The sequence below is a fragment of the Sebastes fasciatus genome, chromosome 23 (genome assembly GCF_043250625.1).
Source record: "Sebastes fasciatus isolate fSebFas1 chromosome 23, fSebFas1.pri, whole genome shotgun sequence".
NCBI lineage: Eukaryota > Metazoa > Chordata > Actinopteri > Perciformes > Sebastidae > Sebastes > Sebastes fasciatus.
Genome location: NC_133817.1, coordinates 12133851 through 12146334, shown reverse-complemented (window position 1 = coordinate 12146334; position 12484 = coordinate 12133851). Strand labels below are relative to the sequence as shown.

At 41.9% G+C, this 12484-nt stretch overlaps 1 protein-coding gene across 8 annotated transcripts in view; it reads right to left on the bottom strand.

Moving 5' to 3' along the window:
* The window catches only part of ppp1r12a (protein phosphatase 1, regulatory subunit 12A), a 58558-nt gene that overhangs the window by 3853 nt on the left and 42221 nt on the right, over positions 1–12484 (bottom strand). For 3 of the 8 annotated variants that reach the window (XM_074625312.1, XM_074625307.1, XM_074625313.1), the window contains 13 exons: positions 10946–11113; positions 10579–10773; positions 8607–8697; positions 8018–8200; positions 7745–7916; positions 6347–6468; positions 6135–6200; positions 4404–4420; positions 4181–4301; positions 3925–4029; positions 3786–3833; positions 2013–2063; positions 48–296 (listed from right to left, as the gene is read on the bottom strand). In XM_074625312.1, the coding sequence (XP_074481413.1) occupies positions 159–296; positions 2013–2063; positions 3786–3833; positions 3925–4029; positions 4181–4301; positions 4404–4420; positions 6135–6200; positions 6347–6468; positions 7745–7916; positions 8018–8200; positions 8607–8697; positions 10579–10773; positions 10946–11113 (1477 nt within the window). In that variant the 3' untranslated portion in view covers positions 48–158. Of the gene's footprint in view, positions 1–45; positions 297–2012; positions 2064–3597; positions 3632–3785; positions 3834–3924; positions 4030–4180; positions 4302–4403; positions 4421–6134; positions 6201–6346; positions 6469–7744; positions 7917–8017; positions 8201–8606; positions 8698–10578; positions 10774–10945; positions 11114–12484 lie in introns of those variants that run through there. The other 5 variants (XM_074625306.1, XM_074625308.1, XM_074625311.1 and 2 more) reach the window with 4 other exon arrangements.

Below are 12484 nucleotides of genomic sequence, written 5' to 3'. Positions count from 1 at the left end.
GAAAGGGGAGTTTACGGCTGGGCACCTGCCTGTCTATGGGTGCGGGCAGAGCACGAATGGAGCATGAGAAGAATGGGGTTGGGAGGGGGAAGGTGAGGAAGGTGAGGAAGAAGAAGAAGGAGAGGAGGAGGAGATGGTGGTGGACAGACGGACGTGGCTTAGAGGTCGACGGTGGGCAGCTGGCTGCAGGCGGACCGCGAGAGCTTCGCCAACACGCGGGACAGGGCCCGGTTCTCAGCCTGCAGCCGCTCCTTAACCTGCCGCAGGGCCTGAACCTGCTTTACCTGGGGGAGGTTCTGCAGGGGGGGAAAACAACAACCACAACACAGGAAAACAAAGAGAGAGAGAGAGGGAGGAAGGACAGGAGGAGGAGGAGTGTGTTTCAAGAACAAAATTAGGAGAGAAAGGTTTAATGAAAGACAGGACAATAGAAATTAATAAGAGAGGAGGGGCCAAAGAAGGAGAAAAGGGGAAACAGAAAAAAGGAAGATTGTTAGAAAATGGGGACAGATTTTTTTGGAAACCGAAGGAATGATTAAGAGGCTTTCCGGGGTTGATGCTTGTAGATAGAATGGAAAAGTGACACTGATAAGATCAGCCAGCTGCCTAAAAACAAACACACTTTGTTATCACAGCGATGAGGAAACAACAGCTGCTTACTACAATTTAATCCCAAAAAAATCAAGAAAAGCAACATTAAGTTTCTCAGTAGGAGAGCTTAAGTGTTTTGTCGACATAGATTTACAGCAGCTGACCTGAGATGTTGCCCTGAACAGAATAAGAGATGCATGTTTAGCAGGTAAACAAGGAGTCTAACATGGGGGACACAGATGAGGCGGAATATAAAACGGTTTATTTCTGGAAATTACATTTGCAAGATTGGATGTTGTATTACACTGGAGGACTATACATTTACATATTATTCCTTCTGTGGACCCATCAAGAGGTTGTTTGTAGCCTTAATGCTGCTAGTCTATTGAGTTTCTTCAAGTTTATAGGGACTTTTGGAGTTTTCTGACGGTTCGTGTTGACTGCTACGGAGGAAGTATACTTCGGACGAGAGAAAAGAGTCGAAAGCGTCTCCCCCTGAAGTCTGGAACAACCCCCTCAGGTCGTCTGGCACAAGTCAGTTAGCTTTCAAAAGTCCAGGAACTAAAATCTTTCAGCTTTTAGCCGCTGGAGCAGTCTGCCTGAGGATCTGAGAGCTACTGGAAGTGTTGAAATCTATAAAACGTAAATTTATAACCTACCTATTTAACCATGCCTTTGGTTAGGAATGGTTTATAGACATCATTTATTATTATTATTATATTTTTTTAATTTATTGATCACTTATTTATTTGCATTTAAATTGTATAATTTTATTCTTTTTTATTGTTATTTTACTAATCTAATCTGACTAATTGCAGTTTTACTACTACTACTGCTATTATAGCTTTTAATTCTATTTTGTGACATTTTTATCATCTTATTGTCTCGCGTGCATTGGTCTCAAATTGTCAAATTGCTGAATTGTTTTTGTCTTTTTCTGTTGTTTTCACAGCTCACCCTTGTTCAGTCTATTTTTCGGCTGGTCAGTCATCTGTGAAGCAGCACTTTGAACTGCACTAACATGTATGAAAGGTGTTTGATTGATTGATTACTGCAGAAACGGACCGAATAATCTTCCAAGCAGCCAAGAATTACAGGCGCCATCACATGTTATATATCTGATAGAAGTTAATGGAAAAACGATGCACATAACACTAATTTTGTAATAAATCCATATTATGTTTTAAGCATCAAAGCATGTGAAATGTCTCACCGCTCCTATTAAACCAACAAAAAAAAAGTGAGCTACCCAGATTTATATATAAAGGGACACTCAGACTGAAGTGACAGCTGTTAGCACTATAACTCACAAGTACCACCTACACACTAGCTGTGATCTCGACTCCATTAAATTGAAACGTCACCTTACATGAACACAGAATATAATGCATGTGTGTGTGACTGTGTGTGTGTGCTGGTACCTTAAGTTCCTCCTCCATCTCAGATATCTTCCTTTCTAGAGCTCTTCTTTCCTGCGGGGCGGAAGGAAAGCAGGTTAACTCAGGACAGTTTCATAGAGGCGATAAGCAGAAAACTGTGGTACGCGCTCTACAACGCTGCATAAAATCAGGTGTGGGAGATGGTGAGGGTGTAGCGACAGCACACACTTGAACACACGCAATTCTTGTGAGGCGTCTGCAAGCAACAGCCAGTTCACACTTCAGTGATCTATACATTATTTATATGGAAGGCGGGGAGATGTAGAGGTTGTGTTGGATGCTAAGTTAATGAGGGTCAGAATTAGGGCTGCAACTAATGATTATTTTCATTGACGATTAATCTGTCGATTATTTTTCTCGATTAATCAAATAGTTGTTTGGTTTATAAAATGGTGAAAAATGTGGATTAGTGTTTCCCAAAGCCCAGGATGACATCCTCAAATGTCTCGTTTTGTCCACAAATCAAAGATATTCAGTTTAATGTCATAAAGGAGTAAAGAAACCAGAAAATATTCACATTTAAGAAGCTGCAATTTTCTTTTTCTTAAACAAATTACTGAAATCTATTATAAAAATAGCTGCTGCTTAATTTAATAGTTGACAACTAATCAATTAATCGTTGCAGCTCTAGTCTGAATGTCTTTTTTGAACAATAAAAAAAGGACATTCTTGTATTATAAAGGATGTTGTGAAGACAAATGGTTTTAAAGTCACTACAAGGAACTTTTAACTGGTTATGAAACAGTGTCAATTTAATACGGATTCCTCTTTTTGACCTACGTAAGTAAACGAGACCGTCAGCGAGAAGATTGGCCGTTTCTATATAGTTATTCCTAACGCTCTTCATCGGTGTAGTCAGGTCCGATTCCCCCGCAAAATCATACGACGAAACGACTTACAGGTTCACCAGAAACTCCTTGAATATGAATAATGTTGTGTGGGATTATTGCTTATTTCATGGGCTATTTGGGGATTTGTACATTATTATTACATACAGTATATATATATATATAAAAAAGACAAAAAATTAAGCATTTGAATACTGATCTGGAGGTCGATTACCATGGCAACGGTCAAAGCTTTGAAGCATTTAGGTCAAACACTACGGCTTTTTTCCACGACGACGGCCAAAAGCGACACAAAATGAAAGTTCCTCGTAGTAGCTTTAAATGTGGCTTTAAAATTTTGGATTGATTTTACAAATCTAGAGGGGTTATTAAGGTTTCATGGCTACACAGCTTTGCAGCATTATTACTGAATGAGTGATAAAACACACACACATGCACAGGTTCTTTCAACAGCAATTCAACAGTCTACAATTGTTCTACTTCCTCCATAAACTTGAGATAAACACACTTTCACACACACAAAAACAACAAAATAAGCAGTCTTGAAGAAGAGGTGACCACACGCTGCCTCTGAGGTTCAAAAACAGGTGAGAGAGAAGGTGGCAGTGTTCTGGGTGGCGAGGAGGGAGGAAGTCCCTTTGACCCCGACTACATGTGTGACACGACAGCCAGCAGCAGAGAGTAGACTGATACAGAGAGTCAGGTTAAGGTTATCATACCACCACCCAGATGATATTGGGGCCTGCTTGTTACCTTCAGACATAAACCCATCGGTAGTGTTATAAAGCAGGTCGGATTTATCAAATTATAACACAAGGACTAGTTTGAGATCAACATGAGAGACAGAAGTTAAACATCTTTTCAGTAAAGTTCATTTGTGATAAGAGTTATTAAACTCCGTCATTACCCTTTTCTCCATCTCAAGCTGTGATCGGTCGGCATAGCGTTCCTGCCTCTGCACAATGGGAATAAATTAAAAGTCATCAGCCATCTTAATCGTCTTTATATCAACACTGATCAGCCGTAGCAGCGAGAGCTCGGTGTACCTGTGTGGCCTTCTCTAGTTGTAGCTTCAAGTCTGCCAGCTCCAGGTCCGTGTCACGTAACTGGGCCTTCAACTTCTCGTTCTCAGCTAGGATCTGCTCGTAGAGCTGAAGGGAGGGGGACAAACACGTCCAACAGTCAACACGTTCAACGAGCAAACCACCAACAAGGCATCTGTTTTTCTGTGTGCTGTATCATTTGCAAGTCCTGAGAATTAAACCCAGGATCCAAATGAGCTGAAGTAGCAGTATTACGTACCTTCTTATAGTCAGTGGTGTCGTCTCTATCCAGTCGGCTCGAGTATGTCCTCCGACTCTCACCATAGCCACGGCTATAAAGAGTGTCATTGCGGTCTAAGGATGAAGTGCTGCTCTCGTTCCTACAACGGTAAAAAAAAAAAAACGGGCATTTAAAATCAAAGCTACAGTATAAAGGATAATAAGAAAGATCATAATAATAATATGAAGGGGGTGAAACATACCTGGACAATCTGTCACTCTGTAAGAAAGCAAAAATGAAAGTAAATGTTAATGTCAATAAAAGATAAAAGCACTTAATGAAACTAGAGATGCACCGATCGATCGACAATGACGGGTGACCGGCTGATCAGTCTCGTATATATGATTTTTTGCTAGTCAAATATACTTAATCTTATCAGTCAGTGAACACTGGAGGACTGCTTGCTTATACGTGTGCATAGACAGTAGTGCGTTTGTAATAACATTATACATACAAAAACAAAAAGTGAACAGCAGGATGAAATGGGATGATTCAAATTCTACATCCTCTCTCTGAATGCATCAGCACCTGAACTTCACTCCTTTGCAATCTGCCTCCTACACACACACACTCTGCACTGGCACTGCATGCAAATCCATATATTCCCAAACAGCTGTCGTGCCAGCAGAGCGCCTGGAGGCCGACTGCGTCTCCGGGCCAGCTGGGCTTTCTTGCAGCGGCCCTGAGAAACGGGGCCAGACATCAGATACGGAGGGTCGGGCTTCCAGCTATTTTAAAATTGCCGTCGGCTTCCTGAGGTGGACGGAGGGCGGCGACACAACAATACTACAATCTGAGTCAAGGCGTCCTGAAGCCTTACAAAGAAAATGATCAGCAGAGAAGTACAGCTGATCAGATAAACAGCCTCATTGTCCTCACTTTGTGTTCTGAGTTTTAAAACATGATGATTTTATCCGATAAGTCTCAATACTTTGCAAAGTAAACTCTTTTAAGAGTCTGTTAAACATATTCTCAAAAACGTATTTTAACATTTTGGTGCTTTTAATTGAGAGTACCAGGACAGGAAAAGAAGAGACTCGAAAGCTTTTCCTGTCCGCTCTCCAATCTCCATGCAGAGATAATTGCTTGTTTCCTATTTAGTGCTCCGTTGTTGCTGCTCCACCCTTTCTACTGTCCTACTGAGAGTGATGGCTTGAAGCTGTGTATCCCTGCTGATTGCTCTCAAGTAAACGACTACTGTCTGCTCTGCTATGTTAATGCTGCAAAAGACACTCCCCGTTCAAACAGGATGTTCATCCAGCCAGCAATATTTTCACAACACTGCCCTTTCTGCCCTACGAAGGGCTGCGAACTTCCACGGAGAGTATGAACGCAGTTAATTGGATTCAAAAGCTTATTCATAGTTTCTATTTCTATTTCAGGGACTGGAAGACGTTCATTTTGGTCTTCGCTGGTTGAAATTCTTATTTACAGTGACTTTATTTGCACAAAAGAGCACAAACTGAAGGTCGAAAAGTGTTTCCGTTCCTCTTAAATCTCACTTCAAATTGGAAAAAACTCGCATTCATGTGCGCGCTCTGACCCCGGTGACCGAGACTTCCTTTGTACGTCTGCATGTTTTGAAAACCCACTGATCTATGGCTGAGGTCACTTTTGGTTTGCAAGGTCGACCCAGCAACCAGACAATCACCAGAAGATGGAAACGAGGGGGGAGAGAGAATATAAAAATTCAAAGGCTGCAGAAGGGTGAGAAGGAAAGATTAGAGGGAGGGGGAGGAAATCAGAGCTGTACGGGGGCAGAGAAGTGAATATCAAAGTCTTGCTTTGGCCTTGACTTCATGAGATGAGACATGAGGAAGGACCAGAATAGAGAATAAAAGCAGAAGGGCAAGAATCAAACGGAAGTCGCCCCGCACAAGACAAGGCCTGGCTGGAGGGCTCCTGCTTGAAAATCAGTTTTTATCTGCGTTACCTGTGGCTCTCCCTTGGTGCTGCCCTCCTCCGAGTCAGACTGCTGGTCAGGGTCATTTTCATCACCCTGGATTTGAAAAGAGCAGATTAAAAGGGTTACCGTCCAAATGATCAAAGAGGAAGACTCGGGGGGTTGTGCGAGTGTTATGAACCTCATCAAGAGTGCTGTGAATACTTATGATGAAGAAAAGAAAACTTCTATCGGTGTCTTACATCTTGGGTCCAGAAGGAGACGCCGGTAGAGCGTCTCTTCTCGCGGGGCCGCCTGCGATCCCGTATGGAGCGGGGCTGAGACTTGTCCTCTCCTTCCTTCTCCTCCTCCTTTTTGTCCATTTCTGTCCAATCGAGAAGAGCGACAGCAGGTTTACTACACATACACACAGCTGGCCAGATACCAAAATGAAACTAAATGAAAAGACCCAATAAAGAGAAGAAAGAGAAAAGAAATAATGTTAAAACTTAGCACTACATAGAGACAGAGTGCAATTAAGTCCCGCCCACACCGGCAGGACTGTATTGGGTCTGCTTACACACAACAGAAAAAATGCAAGTGCCCATACAGTAATCCTAATTCAAAGTGAAAAATGGAAAAGTTCAGGTTAAAACAAGGCAGTGATTTGACTTCACACGGCACAATCGGGACAACAACCTCGACTTGGCTCGAGTTCAGAGGGAAAAGAAAAAAAAAAAGGTTACGGTCATGGGAGAACAAAGAGGTCAGTGTTTCCTGCAGTTGAACGGACTTTTCCCTTTTCCCAGGGATGCTTCATGGATTTATTTGTTAAGAGAGGAGTGACTTAATATTAAACGCAACCCAATCCCTTTCTGTCTCGACGCTCTTAATCAGCATGTGGCAGTTTGCCCATGTGAACGTGGACCAGTATCATCCTCATGCTGTTCCTACATGGCTTTATACCAGAAGGGACGGCATTTAAGTTCTTTCAGTTTCACTTGCATGATAGTTAAAGCTGTGTCTGCTCTACCTTCTCTGTCCTAAGCCCCTAACACCCGAATAGCACGGGTATATGTACGCTCTTCATACAGTAACCTGTAGGAGTACTAGTCATTCATTTCAACCATCATCCCAATCGTGACTGTGATCACAATGCTTATGTGGCGGCAATTTTATGAGAATTACCCTCCTGTTGTGGGCCTGTAAAGCCCTTTGAGATGACATATGTGCTTGCCACAGTAGTTGGTGTTCCGCGGTGTTCAAACATACACCGATTACATTACCCACTCACCGCTGTCACTGTTGTTTTGCTTTTTTTTAATAGAAATAAAACCCATTTAGTTCATTTTTCGTGTATCAGCGCCATGTTATAAATACAAAGTCGGACGACAGATGCTACAAACTGTAGTGAAAGTGTCTGCTCTGTACAACTCAGAGAAGCAGGAGTCAGATTTCACACACGCCGGACGAAAGAGAGTTGACGGACCGAGAGATGGAGGAGGATTTGCTGTCAAATTGAAAAGCAAAAGCGCCTATTAGGCAATGTTTCAGATTTAAAACCAATGCTATAAGGGAACCATAATGTTAATGAGGTAATCGCCGTGCGGAGGAGCTCCAGCTGCTGTAGAGGTGTGTGTTCGGATGGGAATGGCGCTGACCTTTTTCCGTGTCTCTGGAGGAACGGCTATAGGAGGAGGTGATCCCCGTCAGACTGTTGGGCCGGTTGAGGGAGCTGGAACTGGAGGACAATGTGGTGCTGGAGTACGGGGTGGAGGATGTGCTGACTGTGGAAATGGCGGAGGTAGAGGAGGAAGGCGAAGGCCGGTAGCGCTGGTAGGGAGAGAGGAGAGGGGAGACAAGTAAGAGGGACAGTGTAGTCAAATATTCCAAGGTGTAGAAGTTATTACAAAAAGCTCAGAGCAGAGATGTACCTCTTCGAAGCTACGGTATTTCGACCGGTAATCGTCTTCCTTGGTCTCCAACTCCTTCTTCTCCTCCTGCTGCTTCTCCTTGTCCTGCTTCTCTTTCTCCTCCTTCTCCTCCTCGCGGGTCTTTGGGGGACGACTCCTGACGATTGTTTTCTCAGCCTCTTGCAGGTCAGTCAGCGTCACACCCTGTAAGAGGAGGAATACACGATCTTTAGAAGTTGTATTATTTGCTTGGATTTATTTTATTTTATTTAAATCCAGAATCTCACTATTAATCTTCCAGCTCTGCAGTAAAATCCGGTGCTTTACAATGTTTAATTTTTAGTGTCATAAATTTCCAAACTGTCAGCTTGTAAAATCATCAGCTCTTTGTACAGGCCTAATGTTAAGTGCTGCCTGTTTACACAAAAAGTGCCGTTTCAACCAAGATAATAACATTTATTTAAACAGTCTATGGCTATAAAACCATAATGCAAACCAGGGGCACCTACAGGTCACCCTGATGCGGGAGTCTTCTGTCATTTTACTTGTTGGTACTTTGTAAAAAATGGTGACTCTTTTGGTGGGATGGAGGTGATATTGGTCGACTAACCTGGGTGGACCTCCTCGACTGTCGAGCCTGTCTGGAGCGAGCTTTCCTCTGGGATTCTGACTCCTCGTCTCGGACTGGCGTCAGGTATGACCTGGCGTACACAAAGACACAAGCAAACACACACAAGGTTAGTTATTTTGGCAATAAAAGCAAAAATACTGAGCTCTAGCTTCAGATGACTGCTGAGATGGGGAAGGATAAGTTTTTTTTCAGTTAAAATCTCTTTTATAAATACATCTGTAATTGGCTTTGTTGTGATAGTATGGTGCCTTAAAGGGATAGTTTGGGTGTTTTGCAGTGGGGATGTATGAGGTACTTATCCATAGTCAGTGTATTAGCTACAGTAGATGGTGCTTTCAATTTTGGACTAGCTGGGAAAGTGAGAAAATAATGCTCTCCCCTCACACAATAAAAAACTGCAGAGCGAGGATATTAATCGTAGAGCACCATCAGTGGAGCTGCTCAGTGGCTAAAACTACATTAAGTTATGTCTGTGTTTAGGCTCAACAGGCAACACAGTTTGGGAAATAAAACAGTGAGCTATTCTAGCTCTTTCTCTCAGTGTGCCTCTGTCGGCCACACAGAGGTATGATCTCATTCAGCGCAGCGTCGGAGCCGTGGCCTTGGAGGAAAAAAAAGTGCAGCTTCTGCCCACCTTCCTTATAAGGATAAGTTGCCGGAGCGGTCCCGGCTCTGCCCCACTCCCATGACAGGTGGCTTATTTCAGCAGCGCAACAGGAAGACGAGCACTTGACCCCACTCAAAACACATGCTTTCTGTGACACTATCCATCTATCACAGGACAGACTCTCTGCTTCCCCTCCACACTGTGTACAGAGTTAAAGATCACACACCCCGTTCTCAAACAGAGGAAATGCATCCGGATTATTGTTTGACTGATGGCAGCTTCTAAGGTTAACGCCAATATTTCTTTAAGGTGCTTACAGTTAATGCTTTGTTCAAATATCCAAGCCATCTGATCTGGAACATTTCATGAACATACATAAACAAATCTAGTAAATAAAACAAGATAACATCTTAAGAACTCTTCTTTTCCAAAGACACACACACATAATGCTCTGGGATGCTGAAAGTCCAAAATAGCAACAGCAATTAACGTCCCCAAATAAACTAAATCTGAACTACAAATTGATCAAACAAAACGCATCATATCCATCATATATAAGGCTTATAACAATAAAATGACAATAACAGGCCAGCATCAGCAAATTAAAATATACATTTAATACTAATCCAGATGAGATTAACCCGTTGTCTCATTTTAATGCTACAGCATCAATTCACTATTATATAAGAAAGATTCTTTACAGAAAAACTACTCAATTTCTGCACATAACTAAACAATGTGTGCACATTTTCAGATTTTTAGAGGTAAAAATAATTTTGAATGTGACGTTGCAGGCTTAGTCGACCAAGATTTCTTTTGATTTTTTCCTTTTTTCATTCTGAATGACTTTTTCCTAAGAATTTCTTTGGTCGAGGTCAGCCCTAATATTTACATATAAGGACAAACATGAGTTATGTAGATAAAAAGCTGTGTGTGTGTATGTATGTGTTGCATATCGCAATACCCTGCAGTTAAAAATGGTACTACAGCCCATATTATTAGCATCAGTACTTTAAGAATGACAGTGTTTTTATAAGAGTCGTATTTATGAGTTGCGTCGATATAACAGCGGAGCAGTCTGTGTGTGCGGCGCTCTGCTTCCACTTCCTGCAGGCAAAGCGGGCATGCCAACTGTCCGTTTTCTCTCATATACACGCTGCAAATACCAGTGCTCTTGCCAACCGTCGAAGCAGACGCACAAAGCGAAATATGGCACTAAAGTACTGTAGCCGATGTTTTAGGTTTTTACCATGGTATCGGTATCAAGTTATTTAGGCAGGTATCTTATCCAAGTCATAATTTCGGTATCGTGACAACACTAGTGTGTGTGTGTGTGTGTGTTACCTGCGTCGTTCAGAGCCAGTGACAATGCCAGTGACGATGCCAGTGACGATGCCAGTGGTGGTAGTGGTAGATATGGCGGGGGTGGTAGTGGTAGATGTGGTGGTCGTAGTAGAGCCAGTGTTCATAGTGGGGATGACCGCAGCAGACTCCTTCTCCTTGTCCTTTTCCCTCTCTGCACTCTCCTCTGACCAGTACCTGTTCAACACAAGCATTTCATAAAGAAACTTGACTAGCCTGACAGATCTTCTGGCAGTCATTTGGGGATAATAAACCCTCTATGAGAAAAGCCACAGAGTTACAAAACTAGTTGACTATCTAGAAGGTGTGTATTACAGGTGTACGGCATGTCCTTTTTCTGTTCATGTACCTGCTGGTGAGACTGGTGGAGCCAGTGCGGGTGGAGGAGGAGCCCAGGCTGGAGAGCAGGCCGCGGTGGCCTGTGGGCGAGGTAACAGATGAGGAGGTGGTGGTGGTCGTGGGGGAGGAGGAGGTGGTCGAGGAACCCAGGTCCTCGTGTCTTCTGCCAAAAGAGCCGCTGGAGGACAAAATGTCAAGACATAAAACACAGCAGGGTCACCGGTAAGCCAGAGCGGGAGACAAATAAAGCTATGTTGATGATGCTCTGATTATTAACTGAGATTATTAGTTGAAAAAAAAGGGGAAAAAATGGGTGGGAAACTCTTTATGTTTACTCTGATGATTTTAAGCATTAAACATTGGGCAGGAGACAGACATCAATTTCCTTCACAGTTCTAGAGCCTATATTGCATTTTTTGAATTGTAGAGGTTTGAATGAAACATTGTTTGACAGTCAGTCTGAATGCTAGTGATGACGGCTCTGACTGCATTATGAAAAGGTCAATGAAGCCTAGGCTTGATTATGACAGCGTATTAGGACCACTGTACGTAAACAAGTAAATGTATTTAGTATTACATAGAATTTCCAAGATTAAAGTCATACATTTTTTTGCAAATTAACGAGAAAAAAACTTGAACATGGGCCGAGATTATAAGGTTATACATTTGTGAGGAAAAAAAATCGGATTTTCTGAGATTTTGGTCACAAATTTACGAGAAAAACAATAGAAAAGAAGGTTTTTGGTCGACCTCATCAAACCACAGACCGCTTGCCGTATTATTATGCCTTTAGTGGATGACCTAATCAAATACACTTTACAATCAGATTTAGCAAACAGGAAATACTCGTGATATTAGCCCAGAATCACCATATTATCATAAGTATCCAGACTTTGAAGAGACGTTGCCGTGAAGTGGGCCTATTCAGAAAAACAGATTTGGATGACTTTTTTCTTTCTCGTAGATTTACCACTTTAATCTCAGAGAATATCCATTTTTTTTCCCTCATAGATTTATAACTTTAATTTCAGAAATTCAATTTTTTTTTAAACCTTTAATGGTCCTAATATGCCGTCAAATTTAATAGATTAATAGTGAATCAATCTACAGGAAACTGTTGTGATATTACGGTGTTAATTTGTAAGTAGCTCTAACTGTCTTTGTGAAACGACTGAATGGATCAATGTATTTTTTTGATTATAATGATAATTGATTTAAAAAGGAAATTTAAAATATAAAATATGCTGTTTCAGTAAAAATCTAAATGAGCATACTCGTGGTATAGAGGTTTCATTACTCGATGACATCAGTATTCAACTTTAGCAGACTTGTCAATCAAAGAAAATCTGAAATGCTTCATTAAAAATCAAAGAAACAGCAGGACGAGTTTCTGCATTTAGTGGGTGGGTTTGTGGAAACATTTAAACCTTTACTTTGGACCAGACTTCATCCAGAGGCTAGTTCTAAATGTTAACGCAACCATCTCCTTTCCGAGATTCATACGGACATTAAATGCAACACAGTACACATGGTAGGCGCTTGAGCAGAG